The sequence below is a fragment of the Rosa chinensis genome, chromosome 3 (genome assembly GCF_002994745.2).
Source record: "Rosa chinensis cultivar Old Blush chromosome 3, RchiOBHm-V2, whole genome shotgun sequence".
Lineage (NCBI taxonomy): Eukaryota > Viridiplantae > Streptophyta > Magnoliopsida > Rosales > Rosaceae > Rosa > Rosa chinensis.
The window spans coordinates 688,114-703,241 of record NC_037090.1 but is presented as its reverse complement, the minus strand read 5'-3'; the positions used below and the strand labels follow the sequence as shown (position 1 = coordinate 703,241).

At 39.4% G+C, this 15,128-nt stretch overlaps 2 protein-coding genes across 2 annotated transcripts; both read right to left on the bottom strand.

Moving 5' to 3' along the window:
- Window positions 1-124: 124 nt before the first annotated feature.
- On the bottom strand, window positions 125-1,541 carry LOC112192322 (putative F-box protein PP2-B12). Its single transcript, XM_024331984.2, has 3 exons — window positions 1,180-1,541; window positions 896-1,014; window positions 125-759 (listed from the first exon to the last, which is right to left on the bottom strand). The coding sequence occupies exons 1-3, from the start codon at window positions 1,447-1,449 to the stop codon at window positions 270-272; spliced, it is 879 nt and encodes a 292-aa protein (XP_024187752.1). The 5' UTR covers window positions 1,450-1,541; the 3' UTR covers window positions 125-269.
- A 1,378-nt stretch (window positions 1,542-2,919) lies between these two features.
- Window positions 2,920-12,085, bottom strand: LOC112192321 (vacuolar protein sorting-associated protein 54, chloroplastic). Its single transcript, XM_024331983.2, has 19 exons — window positions 11,132-12,085; window positions 10,331-10,393; window positions 10,134-10,213; window positions 9,708-9,825; window positions 9,225-9,299; window positions 8,690-8,846; window positions 8,380-8,468; window positions 7,241-7,497; window positions 6,682-6,853; window positions 6,485-6,568; window positions 6,003-6,394; window positions 5,666-5,819; window positions 5,237-5,318; window positions 4,878-4,957; window positions 4,263-4,424; window positions 4,103-4,170; window positions 3,713-3,793; window positions 3,381-3,630; window positions 2,920-3,213 (listed from the first exon to the last, which is right to left on the bottom strand). The coding sequence occupies exons 1-18, from the start codon at window positions 11,921-11,923 to the stop codon at window positions 3,495-3,497; spliced, it is 3,042 nt and encodes a 1,013-aa protein (XP_024187751.1). The 5' UTR covers window positions 11,924-12,085; the 3' UTR covers window positions 2,920-3,213; window positions 3,381-3,494.
- Window positions 12,086-15,128: the final 3,043 nt, after the last annotated feature.

The following is a 15,128-nucleotide window of genomic DNA, read 5'->3' as shown; positions in this document are numbered from 1 at the left end:
AAAGTAAAATGTTTTGGTCCGGATATATATATAGTAGTAAAAGCGTTCTGGCTCCGGATATAGTAGTAAAAGCATTCGCACAATCTCAGTCTGAACCTAGCTAATTTATTTTAACAAACAGATATAGCTTCACAAAATCAAACCCTCCCTTTTTAGATTATGAAATTTGAATACATGTATCCACCGGTACGTGCAAGAACATGAAGATAACACAGGGCAGCTAGCCCTAGCAAATCAACCTTGACAATCACTATATGTATATCCATGATCTACTCCCTCTCGGGTCTGACCTCAATACCTTGAACAAGGAGACCCCTCTTACTCATACCAGTCTCAATCTCACAACAAATCATTTCCAACTCCCCGTCTTCGTCTCCTTGACAGTGAAACTCACCCAGCTCCATCTCCAGCCACCCATCCCCCCTCCCTTCATTCGGAAATTTGGCTTCACTGATTTCGTGGTTGGGCCTCATCCTTCTTCCTGCTTCCAGCTCACTTTGTATTACTCTTTGGGGCGCCAGAAACACTGTGCGCTTAATGCCTGCAGTTATTTCCTTCAAACCAGGGCATTCATAATCAAACCCATAAGCTCTTGCACCAACTGTGACCACGGCAGGCCAGTGTAGTCCATAAGTGTCTCCCGTTAACTTGTACACCAGAAACGCTTTATACGTCGTGGATGGGGACATCATGCGTGTCTCAATTCTCCCACGGATTTCAAGCCAACATACAAGACGAAGCTCGACAGCCTCCTTAAACCTATTGATCGAATTCGACGACGTACATCATTATTGTATGCAACAGTTAATATTCATATGTGCTGCCTAACAAGTACAGTAATTGAGCTAGCCTGATTAATAACTACAAGTAAGGATGGTGAAAGAAATGTTCGGACCTGGACTCGGGCAGAGATTTCCATGTCCAATAAATAGGAGTATCACCCCAAGCAATCCGAAGGCGCCTTGCAGCTATCATATAGCATTTCTTCCCACTCCATTTGTCAAGTGAAAAGCTCTACATATTTTATATGATGCGAATCGAATGAGGATCATCAAATGAAAAGTTTTCTAATTTCTAACCTATCAAATTTCAAGCATTCTAGTACACCAAATTATGGATCTTAAAGCCTAAAATAAAATTCATGATCCTAAGCCAAACGTAGAAGTAAGTAATTTTTACCATCTTGCCATCGTCGATGAGGATGGGGTTGTCAGAGAGAGTGAGGAAAAGCTCCTTTTTGGATTTGGCGTCGATTGCAGATTCGGAGCGGGATAGCATCTCACTGGTATCAGGCGGAAGGAACTTGTCCCAAACGGCGTCGGAGTCCGCCGCCGACTTGAAATCCGTCGAAGTCAACGACAGCCTGCACGCGTCTCGAGGAGTCGTTAGGCCGATCACGTTGGCTATGCAGCCTTCCGGCAAGTCCATCATCACCGCCGCGTTCTCCATTGTTTCTCTGGTCAATTTAGCTGTCGTTCTCCCTGCGTTTCTTTGTTTTTGAGAACGCTAGGTAAGAGCATCTCCAATGAATTGGTTAAAAAACTTGTGTCAAATTTGAATTTGAAGAATGAGGTGTTACGTCATTTTGACAAATTTTTAATCTAATGGATTAGTTATATTTAAATATTATTTTATTATTTTTTTAAAAAATTTATAACAAAAAGAAAACTATTTTTCTCCTCCTTTTCTATCTCTTATGAAGAGCGAACTTCTTCTTTGCGTTTCTTTTTTCTTCTTTGATGGGCAACAAGCCAACAACAAAAGATGAACACCAAAAGTTCCATTACTTGAATATCCAAAAGATACACACTCCAATTACAAGCTTCTAGTTCATATACCCATATTTCTCAGTGCTATTTCGGTACTTTTGGATTTCATGGAGGTCGGTTTCTGGAGCGATGAGGCTTCTTGACTCCGGCGGTTGTCGGAGCTGACTTCCAAGCAGCTTTGGTGGGGAGTTGCTTCCCCAGAGCTTTGCCGCCAGTGGATTTGCAACCGGTCCTTCGTACAAGCCACTAATCACAGAGAATAAGAGAAAGAGAAGACAATCTGGGGCTATAATTAGGGCTTTGATAGATTGGGGAAATAGTTGTTTCTTGCTGTTTTTGGAAAACCCAAGACATTAGGAAGTGGGTGTTGTTGAAATCTCTATCTTCTTCTCCTTCTTGATTTTGCTTTAGTCTGGAACTCTGGAATCTGGATATTGGGTACGAAGAAGAGAAGGAATGAGAGAGATCAGAGATGAGAGAAGAGAGAGGAGAGAAGAGAGAATAAAAAAATAAAAGACAGTTCTCTTGGCTGTCAAATTTGACAGAGTCTACAATATGTCTTTTGCCACGTTGGAATTGACACAAGCCACATCTGAATTAACACATTGGTTAGATTAGAGTAAACAAATATGTCAAAACTAGTTGTTGGAGTCTCTAGGTAGCAAAAGACTAATCGATTGAACTATATGTCTATATGTGACAAGGTCTTGGACCCCTTTTTGACACGTTTTGTTCCCCTATATATTTTGTATCTAAGCGTCCGTGTTTACTACGACCTCTGTTTCCATGCAGATCCCAAAACTTTCAAGTTTCAACCAAGGACTAATACGCAGTGGGAGAGTCTTGTAACAATGTTTCCTCCCCGTAGCCACAAACAACAGCTTCGTCGATCGAACGAGTTTCAAACTTGACGCTCAACCACTAGGCCACACATGTTTAACGCAACGAACTGCTATTAGTGTAACGAGGGACGGACTGGAATTTGCCTTCTTTTACTTGGACTGTGGCATTTTTCTTACAATGCAATTTGGACATTGAAAATCAACTGGATCTGATGGAGAGTTCTTTTAAGATGATTCGGTTTTGTTATCTCAAGGATCGGTGAGTTGAATAACAAAGCAAGGTACAGGATATTGAGCTCTTACTGACCACTATTCAGGAAAAGCATTTATGCATTAATTCGAGTATTGGTACAATTAGATGTGATTCAAGCGCCTCAACAGCGGGATACAGAATGAATGTGCTTTCACCGAATCAAAACTCTCAATTGGTTTCATCTTTAACCCATTACAATCGGGGGAACAAAACACTGAGCCTAGTAAGTACAACTTGTAGTTCAAGTGACAGTGACTGGTACAAAAAAAAAATTCTGGTCTCAAGAATCTTCTTGTCAAATATTTGGATCTCTTACAGGACTTTATACATCTCAGAAAAAATGCAAAACCTGGAAAAGCCAAAGAAAAAAAAAAAAAAAGGTCATCCAGTAAGCAAAGGAAAATGTAAAAGAATAGAATGGTTGTGATTATTCATTGTCCAACTTTTTCAAGTAAGTGTTTGACAAGAAATTAATCATAGAACATGACAGTAGAAAGAGGGAGAATATGCCCTTACCTCAATCAAATTGTACAAGGGAAATGCACAGACCGAAATTGGCTTCTGACATCCTCAAAATTTGATTAGCTATCTCCAAAGAAGCAATTGATTTGCTACACTTTACAACAACACTTAACTAGCTTCTGACCCAAATCTCTGCACCAAGAATTCATCTAGTTGACCCCAGTTTGGCGTACCAGATTCACTCAGTTTATCAGAAGGCAAAGATCGAATGCATCCAAGAATGTGCTTAACATCACGACAGAGCCTGGTAGACAGTGAAACGATCTGTTAAACTAAACAGGATAAAGAGTACACATGCAGCGGGGATCAATTTGAATGGGTATTACCTGTCCTTGGCTTGTGGTGTGCTGATCTCTAAGCGGGAAAATGCTTCTGAAATTTGTGAATGAAAAATTATAATCACTTGCCTGAAAAGTAGAAACGATATTGATCATTAGTTTTGTAGGACTGAGTTTCACAACCAGTTACATAAATAGACTCTTGGTCTAAATGAGTGCTCGGAAAGGAAAAAGGAAACAAGAAATGCTACAGAAGGGCCACCCAAATTTGTTGTGTTCTCTTCAAGAGTTTATTTCCACATACTTTAGCTAGGATTAAGATCCCAAAGAGAGGACGTAAGTTCTTACTACAAGTTACTGGGTACAGCGGCAAAGAGAAAAGGTACTTCAAGTATCCCAAATCTCAACAATCAATTGCATGCTAAAGATGAGACTTACCTGAAAATTGCTTGAACATCGACCTCATGTAAAGTTCGAGTTAGAACACGTTGCAAGTATCCAACTTCCTGGCAATGAGTCGGGAAGGCATAACAACGTGTAAGACAAAGACATTGCCAAAAACCAACACTTATTAGAGGTGGGTCAGTATGGCATTTACCTTGGTAAGTGATCGAGCAAATTGACTGGGCTGTAGGTCAGCATCTTCTGGTCTATTCCAGCTCTCTACAATTTGAGGCAACCCACGTAGATGAACCAATAACCTTTCTCTCATGATCTGAACCAGCTTTGTATGTATTTCATCTCTATGAACCTTATAATCCTGTTTTCAATTGAAATCAAGTCATAAATGAACAAAAGAAATTGAATAAGAAGACCAGGAATAATTTTAGATATTAGAGGATATATTACAAACAGATATACTAGCACAATAATAAAGAAAAGGTAGAACGATAACTATGACTCATGATTGTCTTATTTCCCTTAGAAGAAACATAGATTAATTTTAGTTAAGAAAAAAAGAAGACAGTACAAACAGTACATTTTTTTTTTACTGATAGCTATCATCTTCAACTTCATCAAGCAAATTAGTGGTTTTTTCAATCAGAAACAGTAATTGATTCTTGCTTCTTACATGTGAACAGAAAATACACGCATGTGAAAAGTTCATATGGCACAACAGTTCCCTTACTTGCTTCACAGGTATGAGTATAACAAACAAAAATAAACAATGTGGAACCAGGTTGACATTGTTACACGATGTAAGAGGACAAACCTGAGCCACTCGATCAATTTCAGATAGCAACATTGCCTTTCTTGTCTCAGGTACTTTCTGAAAAAGAATTTGCCTGAGTTCTTGAAGCAAAGAAAATAATTAAAGTCAGGATATTTAAACAAAAGCTCCATGGTCAAAGCAGAAATAAATGTAGATAAATACATATAGTACTACTGACGAGTAGACTATATATTATGTCTCTGATTAGAAATTACATATGGATTGAAGATATAACAGACACTGAGTCTATGGAGTACAACGATTGTTTATTACAGAAATCAAAAACATCAAAGTGAATGCATGCATATGAGAATAGGCACCCAAGTCTTGGGGAATAACTGTAAGTTATAATCACCTACCAGGAATAATAGCATATGTAAAACTGATGACTTGACTTGCCAAGGCCAAGTGTTTAGAAGTGATCGACTTCAAACCAGATACCTGCAATACCACATACGATCTGGTTAGTACACAAATCAGAACTAACCAAAGGATCAAAAAGGTACGCACTATTCTACTACTTTAAAATATGAACAATGAAAATGATCAAGATGACTCATAAGGTCCTACATAATCAAGAGTTTTCTAATAGTTGAAAGGATTGCTGAGTTAGAGACCAAACACTACTTATAAAGTCAGAGAAACAGTTTAATTTTTGAATACACGTACATACAAGAACAGTAGATACTTAAGGAAATCTTCAATGACCATATTCAATTATCTATATGGCAGTTTCATAAAGTAAATTGTAAGCGCAATATCAACTGATTACTGAGGGAAAGTGTTACCTGCATGGCACCAGCACCAAGAACAAGCTGACATGTTCTTGTATTGAAAAATTTTAAAATTTCAACGATACGATGAACAACTTCTGAGGACAGTACTGGAAAAAAATTGTTCATATCAATATACTCCGACAACATCTTCATCAATATCAGCCCACTGGAGGGAAACAAAGATTGAAGGAACACGGAGTTAACAGCTTATACAGCAGAATGGAACTCCAAATACAGCACTAGTGTTACGAAAAAGATAGTATCGGCAGACATATAGCAGGATAACATAAGCACATTTAAGGGGAGAGAGGGAGAGGGAGCGTCAACAAAGTTAAACAAGGATACTAACCAGTTTACCATGTGAAAACCAACACCTTTGTAAGATAAGATTTGGGAAGTTGATTTTCCCCTCTCCTTCATGTTGCTGTGGTTGTGCTGAGCCACAGAATTTGTAACATCAGCCTTATTCTTTTCAGCTCCATCAGCAGATGTAGACTTATTGTTTCCAGTCATATCCGTAGATAATTCAGTTGAATCAGTTTGCTTAATTTGCTTTTCTGTAATTGATGGTCCTGTATCCACCTCATTGTAGCTTGTTTCCGTACTACCATGGCCAGCATCCAGATTCTCGGCTACCAATGCTTCAGAACAAAATAATGAATTGACAATAACCTGAAATTCATCAGGAACATCTACTTCCACCCACGTTTCTTGGTCTAGCACTGCCTTAATCTTGGTCATCTACAAATACCGAAAAACAAAGCAGTTAACTTAAAATACCATACCAGGTGAAACTGATGTTATATACAAGTAAGCACAGTTAGAACTAACTCGTGATTCATGCTGAAAATCGAGGAAGGCTTTGGCCTGTGATTGTAGTGTTCCTCTGATGCTAAATCCCGGCCTTCCCCCTACCTGAATAGGGTTGGCACAAATTGAGATGCTGTCTAATCATAAAGCTAAAAAAAAAATATGGAAGAGGAAACAAAAAGTAACGAAAAAGGAATAAAATAAAAAAAAAGTAATACCTTCTCTGTAGCAGTTATAAACTCTTGTGTGATATTATATATGCTCAAAAACTCCTGTAATCTCAACTTCGGATGAAGAAGAGCTCGAACCCCAAGTAGCTTTGCCCATCTTCCCTGAGCAGCATCACATGCTGCAACAACGGCTTCTGTGTTTTCTCGTAACACATCAGCTCTGTTTAGAATCACATTGTTTCAGAATATTGTATAACTTTGGCAACATTTCAAAATTAGAACTATCAAAACCAAACCTTCAAATGGAACATATGACAGAATAAAACAGCCAATTCGGAATTGGAAAACACTTTTGAGGGACAAACAATTCAGACATAGTATTCTGAAATCTAGACCCATCTTGAAACCACCATCCCTTAGGTGAGCACTATTATTAAACTTGAATAAGTTAAATAGAGCATAAATCATATTTTCTACTTTTAGATTGACAAAGGAGATTTTCTTAAATAATATATACAAGGTTTTTAATCATGGGAACTTTCGGGAGTCCAAGTTAGAAACAAGACTAATGCCGAAGAACTAACATGATCAAGAGACCAGACTTCACCTAAAGTTCTTAGATGTAGTAGAAGGACTTGTTGCATCATTTGCTTTTCCTTGGAATGAAAGGGCCTTTGCAGCAACTCTAGGAGATGAATACGACACGAGCAAGCCACCTTGGCCATCACTTTCTTGAGCTGTTTCTGCAGCCTCAGCGCCAATTGCAAGTGCAGCAGCTACTGAATCAGCTGCATAGTGACCATCAAGGTTGCACATAATCCACTCAATAGCCTTCTTCACTTCAGCAGACCGTACTAGATGTGCCTGCATTCACTAAAATAAATCATATGACATCACACTCCAATAGCGATTCATGATGGAAAAAAAAAAAAAAAAGAGTAGGCACGAACTTTGAAGAATCTCACTCAATTATTATACTTCCATCTGTTTAGTGATTGCACAACTAAAAATGTACCCAAAAGAGATTATATATGTGCAACCCATACATTTGATCACAACCACCACAACAGATTGACTCTTAAATCCCCAATGAATCTAACCGCTTCACTCAAACTTTAAACTAAGTCTATGTTTTTAAAATGTAGACATAAAGGAAACCTGTATCATTTCTTTAGACATTTAACGATAAAATCTACAGGTCCCTAATAATAACAAATACGACAATGACAGGCTAAAACACATAAATCGAACTCAGTGCTCCAGGATCTAAATAAAAAGAAAATTTGAAGTGCTTCTACTTGTCAGTTTTATTTAAATTACAACAGGCGATATCGTGTGCTGTACATAAGCAAAGCATCTGTGCAAGAAACATAATGAATTAAGGTATACATAGCAGAGATTCATATGGTAAAAAGCTTAGGTTTGTTTATAGAGTAGCATCTACAAAATTAATTTTGAGAAGAGTAGGAATAGATCAAAAGTTAGCAATCGCTTGAACTTGTCTGCTTAATAATTTAAACTCAATAAGAGGGTTGCATTTTTGAATAGTTTGTAGAACCCAAGCCAAATCAATTTTCAAGCTCAGCTTAACTTGTTCACAAAGGATAAAAACTTGTTTGTATCCCTAATCATTGTCATTCATTATAAACAGGAAGTGTACTGGAAATTCAACAAAAAAAACTACAGCCAGTCCAAGCCAAAAAGAAACATAAAAAAAGTTAGGCAAGCATAGTCTAGTACACATACCCTTACAATCAGAAAAATAGCACTTAAAAGTTGAACAAAGCTTTCAGATGACAGGCTCCTCAACTTGCTTGCAAGTGACGCACCTATGCCTACATCACCAAGTGTTCAAAGGTTAAAGAAAAGTACATATTATAAAGAAAAGGAAAAAAAATGTGCCTGTATCATGCAAGTTTTCAGTCTTGCATACAAGAACAAAATCTGATCACAAAGAAAACATAATGACTAATAATATATCTTCAACCACTTATTTTGTATCAGCAAAGTTTTCAGTCATATGAGAAGAAAAGAAACAATATAACAGATTTCTCACCGTCTGCATCTGCAACTCGCTCTCCAGGTGTAAAATCGGATTCCAGAGGTCGGGAAACAAGAATGGGAAGCAGCTCTGCAACAGCATTCTTAATAGCAGTCTTCATATCAGCCGTAAGTTGGTCACGATATAGCCTCAACACAGAAGGGAGCTTAGCCTGAAAGTGAAAAGGATACCATCAGACATAAAAATAATAACAATAAATAAATTTAAAAAAAAAAAAAAACAGCATCACAAATTCACAATGCACATGCACAGTTGTAAAAGCATGTGAAACACCAACTGAGAGTTGAATCCGTACATAGGGGTGAAGATTATTCCATCATAACATTCTTGCAAGTCCCAACAAAGTTATCCATATTATATGCTGCATATAAATTACAATAACTATATAACACCTTTTTCCAATATCAGAACATAAACTTCTTTCACTCTCTTTTCTTTCTTCAACTCTCTGTTTTCCAAAACATGAATAATATTAATGAACAACAGCCGCAAATTATTACTCATACTTAAACAACCCATAATTACTCACTGTTCTAAGCAATCCAATGATGATAGGAAGAAGACGATCTTGATAATTGGAGGTTTCTTCATCGTCCAACTTAACCTGAAAACAACAACATAAAAGCAGTCAGTTCACTTCTACGAATCCTCCACTGGCTAATGAAATTCGCATAAAAGAGAACAACTTCAAACTGAAGCAGCCACATAGCACTAACACATGCAGACCCTTAACAATGAAGTTTGGGAAGCCACTCTACGGCCTCATTTGTTTCACGGATTAGAGGATTGGGGTTGGAAAATATTTGGTGAGTGCATTGTTCTGAAACTGCAAAGATTAATCAACTCGATAATATGGTTTTGCCAATGCAACCCCTCCAGGAAGAGAATTCAATTCGTCATAAAGGAAAGAAAGACTATGAGATTTGAGACAAAGAGTTGAGTTTTGACTCTCATGCTAAACCAAAAATATACAGCTTTCAGACAGTGAATAAGCAAATGTAATTGAGCTTACTTCACCATCTTCCCCGTTCATGAGAATGGATGCCCTTGCTTTCGCTTTAGATATAATTATAGAGTCTGTATCTCCAGCATCATGTATTGAAGCACGCATAAATTCTGCAGAAAGAATGCTACAAGAATAAATTTAATAAGTTACTATAGACAAGTCTCATATCATTTATTTCCATCTCAAAGACAGAATGTTTATTTAGGTAGAAAGCAAGCAATATTTTCATCAGACTGAATCAGCATTGCATGTTTATTGCAAATGTCAAATTGCAACACAACACAACACAATTAATTTCCCTTAAGAAGACAATCTTTTGTTGAGTTAAAATTCTCAGGATAATGGAATTTAATGACTGCCAACCCTTGTCCAATCAATGCAAATGTCTCGCTCATTCATTTCATAACTAATGCCACCATCAAGGGAAAGTACCTGTTTATGGATTCAATTGACGCTGCTACACGATCCCTGAGGTGATGAAAGCAATGTAGACCAGTAAGTTCATCCCCGTCCTATTACACATATAGAAACATCAATAAGAAACATGAAACTGTAGTCCAGTAGACTGTTTCATCTCAAGTACATTAGTTAAGTGGTGGCAGCTAAAAGAAAGGGTAAATAAAAAATACCAGCAAATGCTGCAGGTCATCTGTGACATCCAAAGCTCCAGCACAATCTGTAGAGGCAACAAGCTGTATGACAGAAAAAAATATATCAACTTATATCAAGTAAGTGGCTGCCTATAGTCGTAAGTCATAACTGTACAACTTACCATGCAGCTCTTCAGGTATAATCAAAAACATTTCTTAATCATATTTTTCTAATTCTACCAAGAATTCAATACAAAAGGTTAGGGTATAATATCACAACACAAGATAGAGAATGGGATATAACTTTACGTACTTGTACAACACCAAGAGAAGAGAAGAAATGCCAGGAAAAAAAATAATCATAACACTAAAAAACCTTACAGACTTCGTAGATTGAGTCTTGGTAAGATTTATTCGAAATATCATTGTTTCAATTGGCTGTTACTGGTATGTGCCAACGAGCACGATGTCTTATACTAGGAGCTAATTTTGCATGAAGTGAATGACCAAGACAAAAGCTACAGAGATTGAACTATGAGGTTGCATGAAGTCTTATATACCTAAACATTACCAATTGCAAATTGCCATCTTATAGTGCCGCTGCCATCTAGAAATCTCTAGCATCAGGTTCTACCTGTTCTGGCCCTAAAGTCGTAAAACAGCAACTACAACTCTAGAATTCTACACTACACAGCTAACAATTGTCATAAACATACAAGAATCAATATGCATTACTAAACCGAAGAGATAAAGTTCTACACTACACAGCTAACAATTGTCATCAACATACAAGAATCGATATGCATTACTAAACCGAAGAGACAAAGCGCAATGGAATACCAGTTTGAGCGCCGAAAGAGCTTGATTGACATAGAGAATCAGCCTCAGCTTCTGTTGAAGAGCCAACAAATTACTCCTGGTAACATTGAGCTCCTGAATCTGCCTAGCAGAGTCGACCAAATCCACATCCAGGAGCAAAATGGTCTCCTTAAGCTCCCGAATCCGATTGCATCCCTCAACGATCTTCACATTCAAGTCCTGCAACTGGCCCTGAGCCTCGAAGAAGGAGTTTGATCGGAGCGAGATCTCCTTCACCAGGTGAAGCTCCACCACGTCCAAGTAATGCGAGAGCTTCTCCTGGAGGACGAGGTTCTCGGAGACGCCGGAGAAGGGGCAGGCGGACCGGAAAGTGGCGCCGTCTTCCAATGCGAAGTCCTCTTTGAAATAGAGGGCGGGGACTTCGCGGAGACAAGCGACGAGAGCTTCGCCCTGGCCGCCGATGGAGTCGAAGTCGAGGCTCTCCTTCTTGACGTGGTTGAGGATGTCCTCGAAGCGGTTGTAGTGATCGGAGATGGAGGAGATGTAGGGGAGGAAGTCGGATCGGGTCAGGGAGTCGGATGCGGATTTGGGGAGGAGGGGGAGGAACTCGGGCGGGGCGACGGAGGCGGAGGAGGACCACCAGGCGGCCCAGGAGGAGGAGTCGGAGGCATTGGGGTTGTTGAGGATGGAGGCGAGGCTCTGGCTGGTGCTGGTGCTGGAATTCGGGTCGGATATGGAGTTGGATCGGGTGTGGGAGGACCTCACGGAGTCCATGGCCGTCGTCACCGTTCTCTTAGAACCATTGCTGCTCATGTAGTAGTGTTAGGGGGGAGGGAGCGAGTTGGGGTGAGTTGACTCGGAGCGAGTTGGATAAACCCTGGAGAGGGAAATGTGAAGGTGGATCTGGGAGAATCGGAGTGGTCGTAAATCTGTGGAGAGAAGGAGGAGGAGGAGAACTGGAGAAGAAGAACGGGGTCGAGAGTTAGTGATGATGCCCGAAATGCAACCGGGTTGACCCGGATTAGGGAGGGCCTGGGTTCAGTTGGAAAGCCCAAAGAAGTTTCTTTTTTTGATGTGGCAAACCCAATTGGGAATTCTACTAGCTGGCCCAAGTCCACCGGTAGAATCTGCCTGTTCTGTTTTTTTATCCATCATGACCATTTTACATTGATATGTAAGATAGGAATGTGAGTTACGGAAATCGAAAGGTCATATTTAGAGTTTGCATGAACGAACGAAGAAGAGCGTAAACCTTCTGGTTTTAAAAGTTAATTTCCACGCAGGATCATGAAGTTAGAAGTTTGGCTTAGATTTCTAATAAAGGAAGAACTTTCTCAATGATTTGATGTTTGTGATCTAGGTCCATATGTTCCCTAATTAGTGCATTGTGTATGTATAACACGGAGAAAGTTAAAGGGCTTTGTGTCAATTAGTGTGCAACTAAGAAATCAAGGATTCTCTTCATGATGTTGTTTGGCCTATTTTAATTTCTTATTGAGAGGTCTTTATTTGAACAGTCTCTTAAGTTTCAATTCTACTCTTTCCCTTAAGTAGTACTGCTAAAAGCTTTCGTTAATTCCTTCAAGAAACAAGCAAAAAAGGGACTGTTATTAGGTGGATATCGCTATACCAATAAAAACAATATTAATTATAGAGGTTTCACGTCTCTATGCAATATATCATATTTCTTGATATATACTTATGAGATTTATTCAAACTTATAGCATAACACACACAATCACAATGTATTTCTTTACTATTGGTCACATAAAGGGCTTGGACACATAGCCAAGAGGCAACATGCTGAGCCCTCTACAGCACATAATTAACACACACTAAAATTATAGAAGAGCAACACCTAAAACATCTAAGGGAAGGTTGGCCTCAGAGACCTGTGCAGCTGTGCTAGCCGTCGAGAACGATGTCAAGGAAGAAGTCAAGAAGCTCTGTTTTGGCCTCAGAGACCTGGCTTTTAGTAAGCACTCTGCACTTGACATCCAAGACATCGCTCTCCTCGCAATTATTTCACATTCAAATGTTATCAGAAAAATATAGGGTAGACCACCCCGCTGGGGCATTCTAGAGCCATTGAGAGCAAGTCGGACTCTGTGACCTCCTAGATGGAGAAAACTCCATCCAGCTATTCTCCCAAAATCACGAGGCAATGGCAGCAGGGACAGAGGTTGCATACGTTTGGAAGAATCACATTCCTGCGACAAGAGGAAAACTTGTATCTCTTGCTTAACCTTTTCGTCAAAACCTCTATATCTTCTATATCTTCCCCTGTGACAGGCGAAGATTAGGTAACCATGCCAACTTGCTGCAATTCGATTAGCAACATTTCAGCATCATCCACTATATTCATTAAATCATAAACGTCGTCTAACTCGTCCATCCATGTTCGGGCCGGGTGACGTCAAACGGGAAAGCTCCGCCGCACTCCCGAGCCCAGCGAAGGATATTGGGGCCGGCTACTAGATATCTAAAGTTAATTTCGGGTAAGAGAGCATCACGGACGACGGGATCACATGGAGACCACTTTGAGTGATGAGAGTCGAAAACCTCGAAGGACTTACAGGGAATGAATGGTGTAGTTACCTGCCTTGCATTTACCGAAATGGAAAGTCAGATTGCTATTTATAGACACGAATTCAACATAATTACAAAATTGTCACTGACTTGAAATCCTTATAACTTCTTCGTTAAAACTCTGATTTTAGCGTGTCACGTGTCTCCGAACTCGGTTTAATGTCTACAACTTTCATGAATGAAATTTTCTCAAAAACTGACCCGAACAAAAAGTCAATTTTTAAGCGCCCTAAAAGATTGAAATGGAATAAAAAAATAAAAGTAAAAGTAAATGTCGTTTACCATCTAAAAGACTTGTAAACCGATAAATTTAGGTTCATGACATAACACTAAATGCAACTGATTTCTTCACTCCACCATCCTCCTCCTCTTTTCTCTTTAAGGACTATGAGCGTTCTATTGCTTTCCTTTGAGTTTGAAATATACTGTGAGCTTTGTACTGACCCGAAGAAGCAAAAGCCTACCACCATTTTTTTTTTTGGTGATACTCGGTTCTCTCTTTCCTTGGGCTAATCTGATCCCAGCCAGAGTTGATACGGACGAGCTACTCGATCAGTATGTTTTACTATGAGTTCATAAACCCCGTCGGGTTTTCGGTTTGTGCCTCCATGGTCATATTCCTTTTCAGAAGTCCGCATTACCCCTCAGACATTCGTGGATCCAATCCATGATCATGATGCTGCCTTTCTCTGCCGTGTACATGGTGCGTTTGGCTTCTTCGTTACAGCCAGCTGGCTCTTGCTCCGTTCTTTTCTGGTTACGTGGTGGCTGCATCCCTCACTATTCACTTGTACCTGTCCGAGATGATGCAGTACCCGTGCTGACACCACAGACCCAAGTCGCGGCTATGTTTGTTTGCTTCATACTGGCGACCATTTGTTACAAGGTTGATAGTGGATATGAGAGTGACTAGTGGCTCTTCCTGTGGCTTCTTTCTTTGTGGTTCTGAACCTGGTTGGGTGCGCTTTCTCGACCTACAAGTTCAGGGTGCTCACGATGAATTTGAACTAGTACTCCTACCAGATATTCGCGGTGTTTTTGTGCCTCAAGGTTGTCTCCGGTAAGTTTAGTTTTACAACTTAATTACTTAATTACTGTCTGCACACAGCTAGCCTCGTCAATGCTCATTACTTTACTCGCCTCAGCTACGTACCCTCATGAGGACTGAGGAGCTTCTGTGTCATTCTAAGGATGTGCTCTTGTTCTCTACAATGTAATGTCGTTTAATTTTCAGTCAATGCAAGATTGCAAGGTTGTTTGTTGTAGTGTCAGTTTGTGTGTTATGAGTTTGCTGTGCTGTGCCTTACAACAAGGACTAAAGTTGGCAATCAACGTGTCATAGCGTCTAAACAATCCAGACCAGTAGCGTCGATCATCAGTCTGTTTCCGAGTTTCTTCATAATAGGCGACTCAGGCAAGAAGAAGATCA

Coding starts and splice junctions, on each gene's coding strand:
- LOC112192322 (XM_024331984.2), bottom strand. CDS start 1,449: ATGGAGAACGCGGCGGTGATGATGGACTTGCCGGAAGGCTGCATAGCC. Junction 1,015..1,179: donor TCATCGACGATGGCAAGATG/GTAAAAATTACT, acceptor TAAAATATGTAG/AGCTTTTCACTTGACAAATG. Junction 760..895: donor AAATCTCTGCCCGAGTCCAG/GTCCGAACATTT, acceptor TTCGATCAATAG/GTTTAAGGAGGCTGTCGAGC.
- LOC112192321 (XM_024331983.2), bottom strand. CDS start 11,923: ATGAGCAGCAATGGTTCTAAGAGAACGGTGACGACGGCCATGGACTCC. Junction 5,319..5,665: donor TTGGTGCTGGTGCCATGCAG/GTAACACTTTCC, acceptor GTGGTATTGCAG/GTATCTGGTTTGAAGTCGAT. Junction 3,631..3,712: donor ACACCACAAGCCAAGGACAG/GTAATACCCATT, acceptor ACTGTCTACCAG/GCTCTGTCGTGATGTTAAGC.